Source organism: Ammospiza nelsoni, chromosome 16 (genome assembly GCF_027579445.1).
Source record: "Ammospiza nelsoni isolate bAmmNel1 chromosome 16, bAmmNel1.pri, whole genome shotgun sequence".
In the NCBI taxonomy this organism is placed as follows: Eukaryota; Metazoa; Chordata; class Aves; order Passeriformes; family Passerellidae; genus Ammospiza; species Ammospiza nelsoni.
The window spans coordinates 3,746,502-3,769,738 of record NC_080648.1 but is presented as its reverse complement, the minus strand read 5'-3'; the positions used below and the strand labels follow the sequence as shown (position 1 = coordinate 3,769,738).

The following is a 23,237-nucleotide window of genomic DNA, read 5'->3' as shown; positions in this document are numbered from 1 at the left end:
AATGCTGAGTCATAAGACTGAACTTAAAAGCTGAAAGTTTCATTTTATTTAGTCCAATTATGAAAAGCAAATAGTTGACTGTAGTTTAGAAACAGCTCTCATTATAAACACCTTATTGCCAAAGTCAGCACATCCTTAGGTGTGTTTTTTACAGTACTGTGATGCTGGGGCTGGCACAGGGAGATCTCATTGTTCACAGGGGTTCAGGGCATGCTTCATGCATGTCAGCAAAACTCATCTGTGCTGTGTTGTAGGAGATGCAGCAATCCCAAACCTGTCATCAGGCTGATGAAGCATTCCAAAAACTGCAAAGCTCTTGTGTCTCTCAGATCTTTAGGGGGAAAATGATATTTTTGTGCTAAACACCGTGTGCTCATGGCAGTGCAGAGTCACTGTGCTGTGCTGAGCTGCCGTTTGTGACTTGTTACACACACAGGGCTTTCATTCACCAGACCTTCATCACTCAACTTCTTGGGAGGGGAGGGGCAAAAGAGGGAGTGAGTTGAGGTGTTTGTTATTTCCAAGGCAGCAGAGCAGTCAAATTCTTGCATAACAAAATTGTTTATCTGGGGCAGAACAATTACTTGCCTTCAATCAGAAGTAGCCTCTGAGTTTTTGTATAAACTGAGAACTACTGGGAGGCAGGAGAGCAGTACCTTGCCTCCTTAACCTTAGCACTGTGAGATTCTTTTATAGACCTGTGTGAGTTTTGCAAGAAATGCAATAGTGACACTTTTTCTGAAGAGTTCTTGTCAAATCAAATGTAAAACTTGAGGACATTTAAGTGTTCCTATTACAATTAAGATATGACATGAGATTTTCAAGAGGAATTTTATGGTCTAATTTTGAATTTTATTATTATTCTTCAGTAAAGCATGGAGGCGCATGGAATCATTACCATTTGAATAATTACTTTGGCAAAGGATTTAATATCAGTGTTTAGCAACTGAAAGGAGAAACATTTCAGAGGCGACAGTGGATCTGGAGAGGCTTAGATAAAGGTGACACACCAAGATGATAACTTGAAAAGAAGAAAAATCAGATGAAAAAAGGAGCAGAATTAGTTATGGGATTAACCAGACCTCAGCTCCTCCTTGCTTAGGAAGGATTGTTCTCAGTGCACTCCATTTAGCACGTGTCTGTTGTGTCCCTGTAAAAAGTCCTAGTTCAGCTCCTTTTGCTTCCATGGACAGAGGCAGGAAATCCCTTCCTTGGTGCATTCTGCCCTCTCTGAACAGGGGCAGGATTGCTCAGCAGCAGCTGTGGTGCAGCAGCTCAGCATAAGGAGCTTTTTGGGTACAGAACCCAAATGTGCTGTGTCCACATGCCCAGGGCTGTGTCCAGTGCAGGGCTGTGCTGCAGCTCCTGTGGCCCTGCACCTGCTTCCCTGGGAGAGGGGATGGAGCCCAGCCCAGGGAACAGTCCAAGGGAATGCTGCTGGATTTCTTCAGGAAACCAGCTGCTGATAATCCCCTCTACTTTGTGAATGGCTCCTGCAGAGCCTTGTGCAGGGCTGGAACAGAGTATGCTCTAGATCATCATCAAACATGCTGGGACAGCAAGGGATGCTCAGGGAGCCTGTGGAAAGCAGCAGGGTTGTTTTCTTAGTCAAAATATTTCTACTAATATCAGCTGTTTTTCAATGTGTCAAAGTTCAAAGCAGTCTGATTTTGGAGAAGGAGGTATCAGGTTTTCAGAAATATTTTCTCTCAATGTTTTACTTCATTCTTTGAAATTGTGCTTACAAATGAACTAATTGGCCTAAAGCGAGTGCTTAAAACCTGTCAACATGCTGTCATTAGACTTTTCTAGTGTCATTTTTAAGTGGGCAGTAGCTTGCAGTGGTTCTCATTGGAGGTGCAAGGTTTTTTTAGAATTACACAAAACCAAGTGGACTTATTCAGGTGAAAGCTGCCCACATTTGCCTTTGATCCCTGTGAAGGAGACCAGAGTTCCCCTAAGGTTGAGTGGTACTTTTGGAATCTCTAAGCTTTCTCAGCTAGATATTCAATATATGGTATTTCCTGGATCCTCATGCTGAATCTAACAATCTGATGGTGTGGAGAAGGGAAGAAAAACAAACTCTATGTAACTTCAATAGATAGAAATTCAATACATTTTTAAATTTGCTATCTGACTTCTATGCCTAATATTGAGTTATATATCTCAGCAGAGATCTCATGCATTGTGTGATTTAATAAAAATAGAGCCCAGGTTAACAGTAAAACTAGGAAGTTATAAGATTTTCATGGAGGTAAAAACATTAGTAAGGCAAATTGATATTCCTGCTTTTCCAGCTTTTGCATTCTGATTTTTACCAGATTTTTCTACTGCACAGACCCACCTGCCTGTTCATTGTGCTCCAACATCTTCTATTTAATTCTTGCCATTTCCTTCTGGAAACTTCCTGCCTGGGTCAGCAGCTAGCCCAGGTATCTGGGATGAGTTCCCAAGGGAGATTTCACCAGCCATGCCTCCTGACTTCTGAACTTTACTAATTCTTTCTTTAGAGACTGAAATCCTTTTTTCTGCAAATCCTCAGCAGTGCAGGCAGGTGATTTGACACCCAGACACGTGTAGGTCCCCAGGAGCACAAATGTGTAACAATCTTTTCACAGTGGTTTGTGAAATTCTGCCCCTTTGAAGCTTCAGTCACCTGCTTGCCACCAACTAATTCAATTACATCTCAACAATTTTCCAGTTGCATACCGTGAACCCACCAGAGGAAACTTGGGAAGAAGATTTAAAATTAGAGAGTAACTCAAATTTTTGAATGGCTGAAAATTCAGCTTGGCCTGGTTTCAGCTGTGCAGCCATTGCCTGTTGGATAGCATTGCACCTATTCCCTGCAATTTTCCATAGAAACAGCTGCAGGAGGTATAAAGAGGGGCAAAATTACTCCATGGTTCCAGGAGGGATAGTGTGAACATACTCAAACTCATCATTCAGCCTTCTACCAATTAACCTCCTCTTTATAAAGAAAAATTCAGTATGTATGAAAAAGCATGTAGCAGATTCATTTTCTTGGGAAATGCAGGCTTTTTTTTTTTTTTCCAAATTAGCAAGATTATGTAATATTGTACTTTGCATTTGTGTGTGTATGGAGCAACTGATTGTTTCTCCAGGTCCTTAGAGATGAGTTTCTTTTTGATACAAATAATAGTTCAACACAGAATTTTCATGAAAATTCAATATTGAGTTTGTTTTATTCATGTTGATGAAGCTGGTGAGTTTTAATTGCAGGCTGCAAATTGAACTCTCAACTTCTGAGTGAAATCAGATTTACAGAAAGAAACCTCAAGTGCAAGAACAACAGACAAGCAATTCTGTTACAGAGCACACAAATGGCATGGTGATTCATACAGATTTCTATAACAGGGTCTCCAGCAGAGAAAATGTATTTGAATGTACAAATGTGTATCACACAACTGAATTTTTTCTTACTGTCATTTTTTTATGCTGGAAAAAATCTTTTTAACTTTACTGTTTGGATTTTGATCCACTTTTTTTCATTTGATAATGACAATAGAAATTAAGGAGCTGTTAACAAATTTTGTCTAATAAAATTAGAATTTTGAGAATAAGCATTTTGTCTAACAAAATATAAAGTCTACTACAACTGAAAGGCATATAAATTAGTTCTTTCCTGGGAGAAGTGGCATCCTGTGGATTATAAATCACAGCTAGAAGAGCAACTTCCTTGAGAATCATAACCACTCGTGAGGAAATACAGTATCAGATTTGTTTGTTGGCAGCAACTGTATAAATACTGAACGTGTTCTAAGCAAATTCAAATTAGAAGAGTTCAATTGCTTGAGAAAGCCACCTGAGGACTACAGAACTGAAAGGTATTTTTGCAGGTTCTTGCTCACAGTGTTTAGGGACTTTAAATGTTATTTGCAGCCAGAAGCATCAAAACCTGGTCATGGTGTCCTCTCTGCTTTGGGGTGAGGGGGCTCTTGCAACTCAGCTCTGTGGGAGATGATTTTAGTGTATAGGAGCAGTGCAGGAAATTGCCATAGGAAACAGCTGTCACTGCCTGGGGAGAGGTGGGGATCAGAGTGCAGGGGAAGCTGTGTTTGTGTTTGGCAGAGTAGGTCTTACCCTGAGGCATAAATGTTGGTCACAAACCTGGCTGAAGATCTCTCTGCCGGAGCTGTGGTGAAGGCTGTGTTAGACAGGGTAGGAACCAGAACTTGTGGCAATGTGGAAATGCAAATAAAAGAGCAAATGGTGATACTGTTCACAAAATAATTGGGGAATCAGTCCCTCCTTTACTCTGTGGCTTTCCTAGCATGCCCAGAACCACTCTGGGTTTGCTGATCATTTTTTTTCCGTAACCATGGTACTGGATGGCAGGTGGTGAGGCAACATCTGGATTTCAGTCATCTTCAGTCTAAATAACTTAATTTGATATCAAACAAGTCTTCTAAAAGTGATGAAAACAGTGGCTTTAGAGGCCAGATTAACAGTTTAATGTTGCTAGGTGTAATTTTGGTAGTAGGTTGATTGTGTAGATGACTGATGCTGCCCCCAAAAGATAAATGTACAAAATAATTTTTTTTTAAAAGGTTGACATGGTTATGATCTGGCCTGTGATTGGATTCTTAAGTCTTACTGAATTTATGTATTTCAAAAGTTGAAGTGTAAAGTATGTGTTCATAATTATGTACTAAAATGGACACAGTATTTTTCAGGATTTTGTAACATAGAGGAGATTTGGCTAAACCAGGAAATGCTACTTTTTAGTACATCCAGTATTTGCATATGCAAAGCTACCAACAGTGTAACTTCTCCTCCTCTGCTTTCACCTGACTCTTCTGGTGAGCATGTCAGGTTTAGCAGATCTTTCTTCCTACCCCTCATCCTCTACCAATACTTTCAGTTACAGCTTGCAAATGTTTTCTGGCATAGAAAGGGTGATCTGGAACCTGAAAAGTGGCCCTGCTATCTAATTAGCAGCTGATTAGTGTAAATTTCTATACCTTTTCTGGAACTTGAGAGTCCAGCTGGTCTCCTAACACCAGTCCTCAGAAACTGTCCTACCTTTGTGTGATGATTGCTGCTTGGAGCTGCTGTGTGAGCCCAGCCCAGCTCTCCAGGTGGGGTTTGTGCTTCTGCTCTTTCCTTCCTCTTGTGCCCCTAGAAAAGCTTTCCCATGACAGGTTTGTTTTCTCCCCAGCTCAGACTTGATTGAGAGGGACAACTTTGATACTTCATTATATGGGAGGCTCTTTGAACTGCAGCTTTTCTTTCCTGGAGTGATAGAAGGTGTCCAGATCTGCTGGGCTGTGGGAATGCCTTGAGTGAGGATGGGAATGATAAACACAGGACCCTTAGGGGTGAAGGTGAGCAGGACAGAGGGTTCCCACCTCAGCTGAAGGCAGGGTTCATTTGTACTTTGGTTACTATTGCAGTGCAGCACAGCTTCCTTTCAAAACAAGGATATAGACAAGCCTTGCAGAGATTTCTGGTGAGAAAATGCATTTCTCAAGAGTGGTCTCACAAACCTGTTAATTCCACTTGTTAAAATGAAAGGATAACCCCTGAGTGCATGGCAAAGCCAAAGAGGTTAGAGCAGGATTGAGCTAAAGAGCCACCAGCCAGCTCAGAGCCAGGGATTGCTGAACTTCCCCCAAATTCCTTATTGTGTGCTGAGAAAGTGCCTGGGGACTCAGTCCTGCTTCAGAGACAAAGTAACAGTGGTGGGGAGAGGTGCTCAGAGCTGCACAGAGTATGGAGCTGCAGAAGGAGCATCCTGAAGGGTGGTCCCAGGGGCTGTGGGATCCTGGGCTCTTTCCTGGGGTTGTTTAAGGGTGGCTGTGGGATTCTGGGCTGTTTCCTGGGATTAGTAAGATTCTTGTTGTTTCTCATATAATTAGATATAGTTTGCTCTCCCAGGAGTCTGCTGAAGGTGTGAAGTACAAAGTTGGTCCAATTCTATTTCCATATTTGTTCTTTCTCTTTATAAGAGAAAAATCTCACATTTGTTTGGTTTACAATTAGTTCCTCTAAAAAAGATTCATTTCAAAGTGAGGTGTATGTGACTCTTGTTTTGACAGCAATACAAAGAGAAGTTATTTGTGAATTAGTGTATTGGTGAAGGATAGCCCAGAGAGAAATAAATCTGTGTTTCAGGAAGCTTCATCCTTCCAGGGCTGGTGGCTGATCCATGGCTTAGTTCTTGCATCCAGACTTTCACTTAACTGTGTAATGTTTAGGTAATTTTATTAAACCGTGGCTCAAACTGTACATCATTTTAGTTCCCCTTTTAATGATTAATTATGTGAGTCTACTTTGTAAAACTTCAAGTCTTCTTTCCTTTTTTTTTTTTTTTTTTTTTTTTGTTTGGAAGGCTCCATATATCAGTGCTTGGGTAAAGCAAACTTTCTATTAGTGCAGAAAATTAATCAGGCTAAAACTTTCACATTTGTAATTAAAGTCTGACACTGAAGTAATAAGTAAAATTTCAGTGCTTAATAGATTCCTTTCAGTAAGATGTGTCTAGAGTTTCCCAGATGTGGCTTTTGGGAAAAAGCAGCCATGGGTTGCTTGAGGACAGTCAGTAATTGGGGCAGGGCTGCCCTGGTTTGGTGGGCCTTGGTGAAGGTGATTTTTAAAGTCTTTATAATGAACAGAAGTGTTCATTTGTTACTGGAAGGGGAAGTGAGCATGTTGTTAGTTTGGTCCCAGAATTTTTAAAAAGGTGCTAAAACTTCACTCTCCACTTGAAAGCACTAAGTTTGCAATGGCAGGTTCTGCTTGTAATGTCAAGGTGAATGCTGCAATGTTTGGAGAAATCCTAATTCAAAGTATCATCTTACTGTCAGGTTAGTCTGCTCTCAGCCATAGAGTCTTTCTGCTCCTAACCTTGCTGTTGGAAGTCAGCCTCTGGAAAATACTCTTACTTTAAGGTCTGCAGATATCTTACTCACTTCTGCACGCACAGAAGAACTTTGGGAACTCAGTAGATCATGTAAATGGCCTTGCTATTCTTGCTGATTCCCCTTCCCAAGTGCATTGTCACCCATGTCAGAAATTGTCAAGGTTCCTTGTTAGATTAAAGTAGCTGTGCTGAAAGGGATCATGTGAGGACCAATATTGAAAATTCCATCTATCTGCTTTGTCCTTTCTTGTCTTAACATGGAGTGTAGGGTTTACCTTTCTGTGCTTTGACAGATGTGCAGTGTTAGTTGTAAAGATTTTTTTTCATTTTATTTTTTTATTATTATTATTTTTGGTGGGTGAGAGGGGAGGTTTGGGGTATCTTCAGCATGGCATTTTTTCAAACATTTTTCATGTGCTTAGGTGCATCCAAGCAGAAGTCAAGTTCCCTGCAGGTAGCAGATAAGGACCTACTGCCACCTTTTCACCCATACCAGCCTTTGGAATGCATAGTAGAAGAGACTGAAGGCAAGCTGAATGAACTTGGACAGAGAATTAGTGCTATTGAAAAAGCACAACTTAAATCATTGGAATTAATTCAAGGTGAACCTTTAAATAAAGATAAGATTGAAGAACTTAAAAAGAACAGAGAAGAACAAGTACAGAAGAAGAAGAAAATATTGAAGGAGCTTCAGAAGGTGGAAAGGCAGTTGCAGATGAAAACCCAACAGCAGTTTACCAAAGAATATTTGGAGACCAAAGGTCAGACAGACACACCACCTGCCCTGCAGCAGCAGTGCTCACTTACAGGGGTCTTCCCAGAAGTGGAAGCTGATAAGGGTCTGCCAGAGGATAACTTTTCAGGGTTACCTCAGGTTGACACAATCTTGTCTAAAGATGATGAGCAACACCAGTCTCCACCACCTGCTGAACAAATAGAGTTTGTCCCTATCCAGCCTTTGCCAGCACCGCAATGTAATTTTTCTGGTAACTTAGGTTATAATGGGACAGAGTCTCTTGAACTTCAGAAAGCATTAGGGAATCAGCAGAATGTAGGACAGCAGCAGCAGATTGCTGGGCAGGGGCTCTTAGTTCAAGAACCAGACGGATTAATGGTTGCCACTCCTGCACAGACGCTTACCGACACTCTTGATGACCTAATAGCAGGTGGGTTAAGAAATATACCTATTTTTGCATTAATTTGTGTGCTCAGTTTCCCTCTCTCTCCTTCCCTCCAAATACGTCTCGGGGTTTTCCAGTTTGGGAATACTTGCTTAAGAATAAAGTTCCTGATTAGTGCTATTAATCCTAACAGTGACTTCCAATTCTAACATGATACTTTTAAATATCTTTTTTTCCAAAGTGCAAAACTTCCTGTACTGGACACCTGTTTTAGCCCCTTTGGCCTCATCTTTTTCTGTGCTTCTTTAAAAAGCCTCATCATGAGTAATTAGTAGTGCCCATTAGGAAACTCAAAAGCATGACAGAATTATATCTTCTGTAGAATTTTCTGTGCAGGCTTCTCAGTGACTTTCTTCAGTGTGGTAGCCATCTCTAGAAAAAGCCAAATTGTTGTCACTTTTATGGACAAACTCGTCCCTGTCCTTGCTGCTGGAGCTTAAAGGACACAGCCTGGAATCCACGCACAACCCCTCCGTTCTGTGATGGCTTGTGTTTGCAGAATCCCTGCTAAACCCTGGGTGTTGTACAGGAATATCTGCTGGTTAGATGTTCCACATGGCAAAAACGTGTCCTGTTAGCTGGATGAAAAGCAAAAACCCCAACATCCTTCCACGTGTTGGCACGGTGTGAAGAGGAATGGGAGTGCCCACACATCGGGCTGTGTGAGTGCCCTTGTGCAGACGCAGGGATCACTTTGGGTCACTTCATTTCCTGGACTTGACTAGGATTGAGGTTTGCTGCTGGAGGTATGTAGGATATAGCCAGTGTTGTTTGGTCTGTAGTTTTTTTTTTTAATTCAGTGTTTCTCAACTTTTCTTTGTACCTTGTGCCTGTACCCCTGCCCATTATTTTCCTGTCTGTCTCCCCCTGCCCCTTTGTAGTCACTGCCGTGTCCTCTGATGTCAAGGCTGCAGAAGTGTGCAGTGAGATCTTTGAGCCATTCCTGGGAGCCTTTAGAATGGTAATTGCATCAAGCTCATGCAATCAAGAGTACTTGTGACTTTGCCCAGGGTTGGTGGAGCAGTTGGGTGGTTGTACCAGCTGCTGTCCTTCCCTCGCTGTAATTTCAGTTGTTTTATTTTATACAGCATCAGTTTTAGCTCCTCCTGTTCTGAGCCTCCCTCCCTGTTCTGTGGTGCTCTTTAGAATACTTAGCCAACATTAAAACATTCTCAATTTTTATTACTCAAAATTTTAATCTTGGAGTGTATAATGAGGAAAATTTGAATGGCTAACACAAAACATAATCAGCAAGGGATTAATCTTTGGAATAGTTGCTGTTGGTGAGAGTTGAACGTGTCTGGCACAAGGCCATGGAGTCTGTACCCTCTCGTGGTCAGCAGCTCATTCTGCAGCCACAAACTCAGTGTCCCTGCTGTGAAAAGTGCTGCAGTCCAGCTGAGTGTGAGAACTGTGCTGTAGGAAAAAAGATTGCAAGCAGCCAGAAAAACTGTATCTTAAAAATAATTATAAAAAGTTGAATAGACATTGGTTTGCTTTCTGGAAACAGCTACTGGTTTTGCTAAGTAGTTAGAGACATTTTTTGCTAAGACATGAGATTTATTTATTTCAAAAATCACTACAAATAGCACCATCTTCTGCATTAGAAGTGAAATTTACAGAAATGCAACTTGAGGAGTCTTTAGTTATTGAGTTCCAGAGGCTTCTGCAAAAAGTAGTATATTTTCTTCTGAAATTCATTAGTCTCTTTCACTTCCCTCCAGAAAAAATTGTCAGAAGATAGATATCTTTCTCACTTTGTACATCCAGACTGTGTAAAAGTGATCTCCATGTAAATTATAATCCTACTATATATCAGATTTATAGCCATGTAAGAACAAATGGTAAATTTATCTACTCATACTCTGAACTCTTTGATCCATATGTAAAATACATTTTTCTGACAAACTTACCCTATAGTCCTTAATTTTATAAAGAATTTTTGAGCAATAAAAGCTGTTACAAGACCTGTTTTTACATGCCCACTACAGATGCCAGGTTAAATGGTTCAGGGGCTTGTACCTGGATTTTAGGGAGCTTGTGTCCCCCACTCAGGGTGTCATTTAGGGCTCCCCATGATCCCAGTGCTGGAGCTGCAGTGATGTCAGTGAGTGACTCTGGGTTTAGCAGAGGGATGAGCATTTATGTTCCTTCTGAGGATTTCAGTTTGGGTGGGAACTGCTTCAGAAAAACAGAAATGATTTTTCCCTATGCCCTGGAATACCTTTTACTGTTGCACTTAGCAGTGGTGATATCCAGAGGAGGCCACAGAGATGCTCCAAGGGCTGTAGCCTCTCTGCTCTGGACCAGGCTGGGAGAGCTGGGGGTGCTCACCTGGAGATGGGAAGGCTGAGGGGAGACCTCAGACTCATTCCAGAGCCTAAAGGGGCTCCAGGAGAAGGACCTGGGACAAGGGTCTGGAGGGACAAGACACAGGGAATGGCTTGCCACTGCCAGAGGGCAGGGATAAATGGGATATTGGGAAGAAATTGCTCCCTGTGAGGGTGATGAGGCCCTGAGGTTGCCCAGAGAATCTGTAGCTGCCCCTGGATCCCTGGCAGTGCCCAAGGACAGGGTGGATGGGGCTTGGAGGAACCTGGGCTGGTGGAAGGTGTCCCTGCCCATGGCAGGGGGTGGAATGAGATGAGCTTTAAGGTTCCTTCCAACCCAAACCATTCTGGGATTCTGTGGTGTGGGAGGCAAATCTTTCCAAGTCTCAGCTGGGACCAGTTGTAAGGAAGAATTTCAATTTCTATGAAGCTACAAATTTGTATTTTGCTGACCAACTTAACAGTGACAATATACATAAATGGAGTATTTATCTTACAGTTGTGCTGGCAGGAATGTGTCAGCTGTGAGGTGTTTAGGTGGTGAATGTCAAGGTGCAAAGTGTCAGTGAGTCGTGGCACACATCCCCTCTTCTGTAAAACTACACAGAAGTAACCAAGTACCTTATGGAAAGTCAGCTAAAACCTAAAAATGAAGCAGCTCTTTCCCACACATCAGGTTGTGTGAGTAAATAAACTCCAGAATGTTTTGCTTGTAATGGAGTTTATTTTGATGTGCTGCTGCAGAAGTCTTGCACCCAATAGTACATTAAAGATGTGACTTACTACAGTCAAAATTCTAATCAGGTTTACAAAAGAGACAGACTTGGTGCAGTTTAGATGGGAAACCAATCAATTAATTTGGAACACAGATATTTTCATTACTCAGTATCTATCTGGTTTCTTGGAGCCTCTTGTCTTGCATATTTGGAGTTTCATTTCAGTTCACCTTCTGCATTTTCAATTGCAAATTTCTTAGTTGTAGTATCTGAATTGAAAGTGTTTGCTGGTTTAGGGTATTAAAGATGAGGAACTTTTCTGTGTTGCTGGGGTTTGTCTCTAGCTGGAATATTTTTGTTTCTCTTTGTTTTGCTCAGCTGGTATTTTTAGTCAAGAGACTGTGTATGCTTTTCTGTCCCACTCTCATCCTGTGAGCTGATGTTTCCAAACTGAAATTTCAGGTGTGTTCTGAGAATCTTTGTTGTTTGGTTCTGATATTCTGGTTGTAGTCTGTGATACAGAATTATGATATTTTAAGGTAAGGATTTGGAAGGTGACATCTGAGTTACTGTATTGAGGATTGGAGTAAAACTGGTTACTGGGACAATCTGGAGTGAGGAATGAATGGTGAGCCATGAAAGGAGCTGCAGTTACCAATGTGCCAAAGCCTCTGCAGTAGCAGGTCACTGAGAAGCTGCCTGGACAGGCTGAAAGACTGCTCAGGCTTGAAAAAGGATGATTCTCTCTGTCCTGAAAATCCCAATTCCTTTGAGGAAAGAGGAACTGAAATCTAATTCCAATATTTCTGTATGCCAATGTCATGACAGCAGTTGGGTAGCCAGTTTCAGCCTACAGCTGAAATCTCATCCAGAGCTGCTTGCTCCAGGTACTGTCAATTCTCCAGAGTGCTATTTGGATAAAATACCAAGATCTTGCTTTCTTTTGTTTTACTCATGTTTCCTTTGATATTTTTAATGACTTTGAAAATAGTTATCCATGTCTTTAAAGACCAGCATTCAGCTTCCCACTCATACAAACACAGATCCTTTGAAACATTGGAAACCCTTTGTAGGGCATGGGAAACCTGGATTTTGTCATGTGTAGGGTAATTTTTTTTTCTATAAGGAAATCTTTTGAATATTGAAGTCTATGGACATGTCTAAAACCTCTGTCACAAAATTGGTATTTCCCTGGAATTGAGGGCAAGCAGTGTCAGTGCTGCTTTCACTGCTAAGCTGTGGTACCACAGACATTCCCTGTTAATGCCATGGTGGAACCATTGCTGCAAGGTCATTTTCAAGTTTAAAATCTGGATTTTGCTGTGTAACCAGAGCTGGGATGAGTCAGCCCCATGAAACTGGAGGCAGAAGTTCCCAGGCCTTTTTCGCTCCACAGACCACAAATTATGCTGCTGCTCCATGGGTCCAGCTTGAGTCCACACTGAGGAAATAAAAAAATAGCATTTTGAAAACTCTGCCATTTTGTAAGCTCAGTAGTTTTACAGGGGGTGATTAATTGGTGACTGTTGCAGGAATATTTGTTAGATTTTATTTTAAACCATATTTTAGGGTATCAGTGCAGGGTTTATCTTCATTTCTACTGCCTTTGGTGTTCTCTCTCGTGCTTAATGTTATAACTGTGCACATGAAGTGTGTAATGCACACTTGTATACTTCAAACACAAGATGAAAATCTAAAGTATGCAGGAAATACTTTGATATTTTCAGTCATGGTTGTGAAATACAGAGAATTTGTGGGACCTGTGACAGCAACACTGAATATATCACTTTAAAACCCTTAAACTGGCTCCTGTGGAGTCCCTCTGCACACCCTGCTCTGCATGCACACCACATGCATGTGGTTTTATGTGTATCTGTAGTTGCAAGAACTGAAAAAATTGAGCTAGTGTCTTCCATGAGGAAGGACCAGCTTGATTTAACATAAATCTTTAACAGGGTGATATGGTATTTTGGAAGGAGTCATCTGTAGAAATCCAATTATTTCAGTGCATTGAGCAAGAAAACAATCGTATTGCATTAATTAATGCTCATTTGCTGCTGTGAGTGATAATCCATAGTGAGCTTTTGTATTTGAAACTTTTAATTCAAATCTGGTTTGCTCATGAAGGTTGTAACAAGAATTCAGATCTGGTACTTCATTGCCTAAACGTGGTGACCACATGTTAATGCTGATTTTACCTATGCAAGGAGAAGTGTTTGCTTAGAAAATACAACTGGAAATGGAACTTCCCCAAATTTCAGTGACCCACCTGCCACGTTTGCAGAGCCCAGTGGAGGTGACCCACCTTGCTGTATTTCAGTCTGTTTCCTTTGTCAGGCACTGACAGCTCTGTAGGCTGCATCAGTGGTGTTAATGGTCATGTTGGGGCTTTTGCTATGACTTTTCCATCTGCACCATTTTCCTGTGAGTAATTGCTGGTGTGTAATCTGTCAATTAAATGAGGAAGGTTAAGCTAGTTTGCAAAATTTTTTCTCTAGGTCATACACAGGTTTGAGTTCATCCTTCATCTTCCCTTAGCACTTGGACAAAAGCAAAATGCTGCTGCTGCTTGTTTCCTACCTGGAGCTGTCAGAGTTTTCCTTCAGTTGCTTCTTCCAGGAATGCTGCTAAGTACTGTGTGGTTTGGCATAACTAAAGTTCACCAGGTGTTCCAGCTGATGAGGCTACATAATAGAGACATTTGGCAATCCAGCAGTGACAATCCTTGTGAAATCCAGCTGCTCTATCAGCAGGGATTACTGAAGCTAAAACACACACCAAGTCTGTGTAGGTGTGTTACACCTTGCTGGCAGGGAATCCCAGCTGATTACAGGGATCAGCCTCCACTTGGACTCTCATCAGGTTACAGAGGCAGGCAGGAGTTCTGGCCCTGCAGTAGATATCCTCTGCTTGTTGATTTAAAACTAGGTGAAAAAAGTCTAATTCTCAATTATTAATTTTTTTTTAGTAATTGTTAAAAAAAAAAAAAAAGATAAAGTTGCATTCCTTGTGTCCCTGTGCAATGCTGGATCTTCAGGATGGCATCTTTTACAGGCTGTGCATCAATCAGAATAAATTTTAGGGAGCACAGACAGTTTTCAGCTTTCTTATTTTTGTTGACTGCCCCCTCCTGTCTGCTTCCCTTCCACTTTCCTGGGTTGGTTTAACTCTGAGACATGATTAATGGTGTGAGTTGCTGTCAGTCATCTTGCTCTGCAAACTTTCTCTGGAGGCTGTGTGCACTAACCTTTATGTGAAAAAAATTTGGGATTGCAGAAGAAGACTACATTTTTCAACATTAGGTTTGTGTGTTAGTGATAAATAATTTGCCTGCTTAAACTGAGCATATGATTGAACTCTTTTTAACAGTGAAGGTTACAATTAGAAAAGGGTAACTAATCACCTTCATAATTCACACTTGTAATGCATACAGACTGATTAATAAAATTATTTTCTAACTTATCACAGTTTGGAGACGATGCTTACACTGTGTAACTGCCACAAAGCCGCTTTTTGGTTTTAGGAACATTCAATTTGCTTCCCCCGTTACTATTCTGATATTAGACCATTGCAGTTTTGTGGAACTTAATATTTTTCATATAAAATGAGACATTGCTAAGAGTGGATTAATAACCTGGTGTTCATTTTCAGCTGTGAATAGCAGAGTGCCCAGTGGCTCCACCAGCTCCTCGCACACTACCGAGTCCCCGACGCCCGAGCCCTGCCCGCAGGCAGGCAGCAATGTGCCCCCGCAGTCCGTGCTCCCCATGTACCCATCTGTGGACATTGATGCACATGTGAGTAATCCAGCTAAGCTGGGAGGGGATTGGCTTGGAAAAAAAAAATTGTCTTTATTTTTTGTTTCTGAATATCTGCTTTTTTTTACCTATGTGTGAAGACTGAAAGCAATCACGACACTGCGCTGACGCTGGCGTGTGCAGGAGGGCACGAGGAGCTCGTGTCTGTGCTGATCGCCCGTGGTGCCAATATTGAACACAGAGACAAGAAGGGTGAGTGAAAGCCAAAACACAATTTGAGCATCAACTAAAGCTTGAAACAACAAATTTCAAAATGTGAGCTGAATTCTTGCACTTCACATAGTAGCATTGGTCATACAAAGCCAGTGAGCTTCTGTCTGCACCTGAGTGGGATCTTAAGCAGATTTGTGAAACATGAGGCACTTCTGTCCTTACAACTCACCCTCTACAAATGACCTCAGCAAGCTTGATAGAGGAGCTGATGGGGGTAACCAGCCCATCTTGCCTGTCAGAGCTGAATGGTGGCAGTTGTCAGGTTGGGTATCATTGTTTTCAGGAACAGAGTTCAGCAAAATCTCACATCTTTTAGAGCTGAGAGAACAAAACCACCACACCACCTGTGTTGGAGCTCATATTGACCACTGGCAGTCAGCAACACATGCAGGGCAGGTGTGGTCACTGGTTGGAGCTTAATTTAACAGTAATTATGCAGAAAGCTGTGACTTCTCCAATGAGAGGAGTTGGTCAGAACTTAATCCAAACTGATCACTGCAAGCAGTGTTTAAATTTCTTTTGAACAGCCTTTGGCTGGAATCAGAGCCACGATGTGACAGGGTCAGAACAGGGTTGGGAAAGGCTCTGAGATTGTGGCACCCAGCAGGAAACACCCAGTCTGAGGAAGAGATATGATCAATAGAAGTCATTGTGAATCAACCCATTTGTGCATTTCTGCTCCTTAATAATACTGTTAAGATACTCAAGGTTGCTTTTTAATACAATCTCATGTTACTAGGTTTTACACCCTTGATTCTGGCTGCAACTGCTGGACATGTTGGTGTGGTGGAAATTCTTCTGGACAAAGGTGGGGATATAGAAGCGCAGTCGGAGCGCACGAAGGATACTCCGCTCTCCTTGGCATGCTCCGGTGGACGCCAGGAGGTACAGACACATCGATGTCTCAAAGGGTTGCTACTTGCAGATAGTAAGATAGGGGCTTTTTTGTACAGTCTTGGGCTTCTTCTGTTGTTGGCACATCTTACTTTTTTTCTGGAAGGTGTTTCAGTGTAGCTAATTTAAGGCTTTTTCTTCTTCTAAGAAAGGAAGAAGAAATTTAAGTCTTTTTTCTTCTCTCCTTGCCTATCCCAGTTTGTTAGTTAATGGTCACAGTCACTTGTGATAATTTGTGGTCTTTCTTCAGTCAGTGCATCCTCACATAGTAAGTGCTTCTGTGAGGGAGGCAGATATTTCTTGAATAACTTTATTCACTGAGCAGTTGCCTTATCCATCTTTGCTGTTGTCAAACCTGAAACAGCCAGTGCAGGTACACAAGGGCAGAAGCTGGGATTTTGTGTGGGCAGTATCACAGAATCACAGAATCACAGAATTTTCAAGACTGGAAGAGACCTATAAGATCATCTAGTCCAGCCGATGTTCTAACTGTTCAACTAGATCATGGCAGCAAGTGCCACATCCAGTCTTTTTTTAAATTCTTCAAGGGATGATGCCTCTACCACCTCACTGGGTAAATGATTCCAGTACATGGCTTTAGTGATAATGCACAGGGCTGATAAGTGCAGATGCAATGCAGGACACATTGTGCACATCTTTTATTTAAGGATGTTTCAGAGTTCTGTCAGATTTGTGTGTGTGTGTGTGTTGTTGTCCAAATAAGATTTGTGAAATCCTTCCTATTTCAGTCATGTGCATAGCACCTTAGAAGATGGCATGGAGACGGCCAAGAGCTTTGTAGTAGATTAATATAAGGATTAAAATATTTGGCCAAAATTGGAAAGTTTCCATTTTACTTTTGAATTGCAGATCTTTAACAGTAAAAGTGCTTCTCATAAAAAAGGCAAGATCAGCATGGCCTGTAATAGTAGCATTATATATTGAACAACTGAAGTCTTCTGTTCTTCCTCTTTATTTTTTTTTTCTTTATGCCAGTATCTGCCTCTTATGTTTTTTGCTTAGCAAGGAGCGTTTTTTCTGGCTTGTTTGGAAATCACCTAGCTTATATTAATAGTAAATTGAGGCCCACTGGAGTACATTACCAAAATGGTTGAATTTTCTGCCATTTTATTTCTCAACTTCTGATGGAGGAGTCCTTCCTCGTCCTTCTTCCATTAACATCAGTCCCTCTGATTTTTACCACTTTTTTTTTTGCATAGTTCATATAATAGAGATGGCCAAACTTGGCTCAAGTGTCATTTGAATTCAAGTTGTGAGATGATTTTTTCTGAAAGAGATGCTCAAACATTGTGAGACATTATGGGAGTGGGGTAGATCTATTGTTTGCAAACTTAAGATTCCCAGGAAGAGCTTCACTTTAAAGCCTTGCAGTTTTATTTAGGTAAAATAACCTTTCTGGCAGACAAGTGCTCAGCTGCTGTGGTCATGGGCTGTGGGGGCTGGACAGAGATAGGGAAAAGTCAAGCACAAGAGGGTGGAGATTTTCCTATGGCATCCTGTCTGTTGACAAAGGAAACTGGTAGCACATTGGAAAGTCTGTGATAACATCCCCTCACTCCCTGGATAATAGCAGAGGCCACAATATGTCTGTTAATACTTGTCCTGTCTTTTCAGGTTGTTGATTTGCTGTTGGCCCGGGGAGCAAACAAAGAACACAGGAATGTGTCTGATTACACGCCGTTGAGCCTTGCTGCATCTGGTGGCTATGTTAATATCATCAAGATTCTTCTCAATGCTGGGGCAGAAATTAATTCCAGGTAATGTACCATGTGAGCAGCTGAGCTTCAGTGTGGCACAGGCACTCCCTGTTGGCTCCATCCTGAGGCACAGGTTGGAATCTCAGGTGTTTTCAGACCTCCTTGCAACAGTGTTTTTACACTGATGACATCTTCTATGTTCATGTTTAGTGCTTTTAAATCCTTTAACTATCACAAACTTCATCTGACTTATACCTAAATTTTGAGGGATTATAGTTTGCAAACCTATTCTTTCCCTTTTCCACCATTCTGAGGTCTGAAAGTCAAACTATTTCCAAATAGAACAATGTCAAGAAAGCAACCAAGTGCTCAGGGCAGCTTGGTGTGTTTGAAGATGTCTTCTTCAAGCAGAGGAACAAATTTACACAGCTGTGTCTCTTAAGCCTGCTCTGTATAAGTTTAAGAAAACTTACATGTATTCTAACACTAGATAGAGCAAGAGAACTCTTAACTAGGGAAATTTAAAGCTGTGCTAGAAGCATGTTTTTCTTTGAAAAAATCAGATGTAGCTTAAGACTTATGTTTGCTTTGGCCATCAGAATGTGTAACAGCTGAAATACGTTTTCTTGGTTTATAAATTGCAATTGTCTATTGCATATAGTCCCTCTGGTCGTTTCTCCTAATCAATTAAAAATGCTGCTATTTTAAGTAAGTGCCTATATTTTTAGTTTAGGTAATATGTTCTTTTCTGACTTACAACAAAACATTTTGTCCCTCTTGGATACACTTATATTTCCCAGAGCTTTTCTTCTGCTGTGGGCACTGCAATTTGTTTCTTTCCCTCAGGACTGGCAGTAAGCTGGGGATTTCTCCTCTGATGTTGGCTGCTATGAATGGCCACGTCCCTGCCGTGAAGCTGCTGCTTGATATGGGCTCTGACATTAACGCCCAGATCGAGACCAACCGCAACACTGCCCTCACCCTGGCCTGCTTCCAGGGCCGGGCAGAGGTGGTCAGCCTGCTGCTGGATAGGAAGGCCAATGTGGAGCACAGGGCAAAGGTGAGGGACTTGCCTTTCCTTATGATTTATTGCCTCTGAGTCATCAAGTTTCTTCAGATTTTCCTGTAACTTTGAGCTTTTCTGGGCTCAGAGGAGTTATTACATCAGAGCGCTTAAATGTTCTGAAATGAGTGTGGTTTCTTTTAAAAAATAAAAAAGCATCAATGATGATGTATTTTTTTTTTTGCATTAGGGAAAAGCTGACTGGTCTTTCTGAGTTTATAATGAAACTTAGATTGACTCTTGTCTAGACTTTTTTCAGGTTTTAACTTGACATGATACTCAGTAACAGAGCAGATACAGATATTTTTACATGCAAGTGAAGTCTAGGCAGGAAGAGAATAGTGTTGCTTGTGATTCTCATATAGAACAGACTTCTTGTCTACAACCAAAGTAGTGCAGTCAAACTTTGTAAAGCTTTTACGTTGCTGTAGAACCCGTGGCTTCAGTACTGTGACCTTCTGTGCCTCTGAAATGCTCCACAGGTCCCATCCTTTGGTGCTCTGGGACAGCTTTGTGTCTCCTGCCATAAAGCAAGCTTAAAGCTTGTGTAGACAGCCAGACTGATTTCCACAGCACAAAGGAATTTTTGGTAACTCCTAAGGCTGCTGAAATAATTGCTGTGTCTGTCTACCCCGCCTGCTTCTGGAATGACTGTGGCTGGAGAAAAGGGGATATGGATAAAAGCCAGCTCTCAAATGGTCAGTTGGGCATGTTAGCAGCTGGTGTAAGTTTTTTTAACAGTCTGACCTGGCAACTAAGTTGGGCCCAGATCAGTCTCAGTGCCAAGGGAGGCTAGAGAAAAGCTATAAAGCCAGTTTCTGAGTATTTTTGTAGAAACACTTGTGTCTTCATTTGAATCTGTTCTAACCTCTGTTGTAGAGATCTTGTTATAAACTTTGCATTTGCTGTTGAGACAGGTATCTGGTGGTGCTTAGTCAACAGTTTGCTTGGGTTTGTATAAATCAAAGCCCAAGAGTGTTTGGGTTTTGGGTTGGTTTTGTTTGGTTGGTTTGTGTGTGGGTGTTTTGTTTTGTTGTTGGGGTTTTTTTTTTGTTGGGTTTTTGGGGTCTTTTTTGAGGAAGAGACTGCTTGAAGTTAGGCTCCTAAACTAAATATAAGCAGCTAAATAAAAATCTGATTTCCCTTTGTAGGAATCATTTATGTCTTATCTGAATATGTTGTGCAGATTTCACAGAGTAACTCGTTCTCTTTGCACAGACTGGTCTCACACCTCTGATGGAAGCAGCTTCAGGAGGCTATGCAGAGGTTGGAAGGGTTCTCCTTGATAAAGGAGCAGATGTGAATGCCCCACCTGTGCCTTCCTCAAGAGATACAGCTCTAACGATTGCAGCAGATAAGGGTCACTACAAGTTCTGCGAGCTCCTCATTAACCGGTAATCATTTCTGCTCATTAAGTCTTTAAGGCCAGAGTGGGTGGGGCTCTGAGCAACCTGATCTCCTGGGTGGCTTCCCTGCCCATGATAAGAGGGTTGGAACAAGATGAGCTTTCAGGTCCCTTCAACCCAAAGCAGTTATAACTAATGATTAGTGGCACATTTGTTCTGTATTCCTCTGTGGCAAGGGTGCTCTTGTTCACATTACCTCATGCACCTGAGAGCAAAGGGAATAGGAAACTTTGAAAATAGGGTGTTAAATCTGTTCCCTACTCTGCAGTGTTATCCTGGAATATCTTGCCATTGCAGTGTGAGTTAAGCCAGGCAGGCAGCTGGGACCAGAGGCAGGCAGGCAGTGTCTGGCTTGGATAGCTTGTTTGTGTATGGATCCAGCAACTTCTACGTGAGCACATCTTCACTGTCACTTGGGGGGCAAAGCCTGGAAGTAGCTCTTGAGCTTTTCAAGCATAACCCAGTGTGCTGCTAAAACCTCAAGGGGCTGCTTTGTCCTGTGGGTAGTCACCACACTGATCATTTAAAGGTGGCTGGTTGCATTAGGTGACATGAAATGAGTGTTCATTTCTGTCAGGGAGGTTTCAATATTTCCCTTGTCACTACTCTGCAGATGAAACAGCAAATTTCAGGGGCAGAATTTCTCATATCTTGCCATTGTGTTTTAGTTATTAAAGTTCTATATCCAGTTGTACTAAGATGTTTTGTGGTCTTGCTCTCTGACTTGCACCTTTACTCACACCATGTCTCTGGTCGTGCTTTCAGAGGGGCACACATCGACGTTCGCAACAAGAAAGGAAACACGCCGCTGTGGCTGGCAGCCAATGGGGGGCACTACGACGTGGTGCAGCTGCTTGTGCAGGCAGGGGCAGATGTGGATGCTGCAGATAACAGGAAAATCACCCCTCTGATGTCAGCATTCCGCAAGGTAGGACACCAACCTCTTGTATGTTTTCAAAATTGTGCCTCTTGTTTGGTCTTGAGTCTGAATGCTTGGGTTTGGAAGAATCAAATACAACATGACAAAATTGCTACTTTGATAAAATACCTGCTTCAAAGTCATAGTTACTGTATTTCACAAAGATCCAGTTTTTGAGATCTAAAAATCTTTGTTCCATAAATGATGTTAGCTTTATAATTTCCAGTTGTACACTGTTCAAAAACTTTGACTGTTAGAGATTTCTGTATTTCTGCAGTCTGTACTGCTTGTTTCAGTCCTGCTTTGGAGGTGAATACAATACCAGTCTGCAATAAGCTGTCCTGATTCCTTTGTTCTTCTCTCATTTTGTTCTTAATATGTTGTGATTGGACACTGTGTAATCAGCTCTTCTGTCACCCACTGCCTTTTCTTCTTGGCAGGAAGAGCATTGCTTTGGGATGGTTCCATCAGTTGTGATGTTGGATGCAAGGAGCATAAGCAGAGGAATTTATTAACTGTAGCTGCTTTGCCTTTAACAAAGGAGCAAATAACTGTGCAGCTTTTTTTACAACCAAAAATGCTGAGCTTGCCCCTGTTTTAACACTGCCTTGCTTTCACATAACTTCAGAAGCAACAGTTGGGTGCTTTGTGTGGTTGCACAGTGTACCCTGGGAGCAGAGGAATGTGCTTGCCAGGATAACATTCAGGTGGCTCAGTCTCCTGATCTTGGCCTGTAATTGAACAGTCTAAGTCAGCTCCATGGGGTGAGTGGCAAGAGAGTGGATTGGGTGACAGATGGTATCTAAAGAGGGTTGTCTTGTGTCTTGGTTGTTACTTAAATCATGAAGATCTGCCTTTTGTATTTTAAAATAAAAAGTAACTTGTGGAAGAGCTTGTCTTTACCACCTTGAAGCAGAGCAGTGGCTGCGCTGTCAGCACTGAGCAAGCAGGAGCTGCCCTTCTTCCCAAACAGCAGCTTACCAAAAATATTCTTGCTTATTTTCAGTGTTTTGCATTGAACTGAGAGATACCAGACTTGTATTTTGATGATGAATATTGAGAATTGTATACAAAAAGTTAGAATTTTCTTTGGTGTTCCAGGGGCATGTGAAAGTAGTTCAGTTCCTGGTGAAAGAAGTGAACCAGTTTCCTTCAGACATTGAGTGCATGCGCTACATCGCCACCATCACGGACAAGGTGAGCGGGACTTGGGGACATGACCCTCCCTGAATGTCCAGCAAAAATATCCATGGGGAATTCTTAAGTATTCAAACACTGAATGTACATGTTTGCTCACATACATATGATTTGGAGATTTGTGCATCTCTCCTTTTTAATATAGCACTTAAAAAGTAAATCAGCATTAGATCCTATTTTGTGAATAGTTTGTATGTTTATGAACACAGGGGAGTTAATCTCATTGTAGAGCAAGCCTCACTCCTCAGTTGTTTATTACAGTGGTAATAAGACAAGTTTGCATTTCAGGACCTGTTGAAAAAGTGTCACCAGTGTGTGGAGACAATTGTGAAAGCTAAAGACCAGCAGGCTGCAGAAGCCAATAAAAATGCAACTATACTGCTGAAGGAGCTAGACCTGGAGAAAGTGAGTAGATGATTGCTGTCATGTAGCAGTGTTTGAGCTGTGTGTGAATCTCTAGGCTGCATTTCCTTCAATGCTTCTTGGGGCAGTTAGTCTTCATGCTCTGGCTGTGTCTGTGTTCCTTCCCCTAATGTATCATCCAAGTGAGGCACATACTGAGGGGGGCAAACCAGGACTGATTTCTGCTTCCTCCACTTCATTGTCCTTTTTGGGAAAGCCTGGACTTAGCAATAGTTCTGTAGGCAGTGGCTCTCTGGGATCACCTCAGCACAGAGGATGTGTGAGTAAGGGAGGTCTCCAGTCTCGTGCTATATTTCTGTAGGTGTAAATAATGTCCATAAGCATTTTATGGACTTCTGCTCAGGGGAGTTGAGCAGATAGTGGAGAAAATCCCTTCTCCCTTTGCTGAGAATACTGTAAATTATTCTAAAGTAACACATTCTAGAGTGGGCTCTCTTAATAGAAGTTCTTACAGTTTTTGATAAGTTGCACAT

The 23,237-nt window shown here is 41.7% G+C and overlaps 1 protein-coding gene across 9 annotated transcripts in view; it reads left to right on the top strand.

The window, feature by feature from the left end:
• Positions 1–23,237, top strand: part of ANKHD1 (ankyrin repeat and KH domain containing 1) — a 100,975-nt gene that overhangs the window by 57,240 nt on the left and 20,498 nt on the right. For all 9 annotated transcript variants that reach the window (XM_059483804.1, XM_059483803.1, XM_059483802.1 and 6 more), the window contains exons 15-24: positions 7,309–8,052; positions 14,765–14,910; positions 15,012–15,123; positions 15,884–16,029; positions 17,674–17,816; positions 18,603–18,816; positions 20,038–20,213; positions 20,991–21,153; positions 22,246–22,341; positions 22,630–22,746. In XM_059483804.1, the coding sequence (XP_059339787.1) occupies positions 7,309–8,052; positions 14,765–14,910; positions 15,012–15,123; positions 15,884–16,029; positions 17,674–17,816; positions 18,603–18,816; positions 20,038–20,213; positions 20,991–21,153; positions 22,246–22,341; positions 22,630–22,746 (2,057 nt within the window). The remainder of the gene's footprint in view (positions 1–7,308; positions 8,053–14,764; positions 14,911–15,011; positions 15,124–15,883; positions 16,030–17,673; positions 17,817–18,602; positions 18,817–20,037; positions 20,214–20,990; positions 21,154–22,245; positions 22,342–22,629; positions 22,747–23,237) is intronic.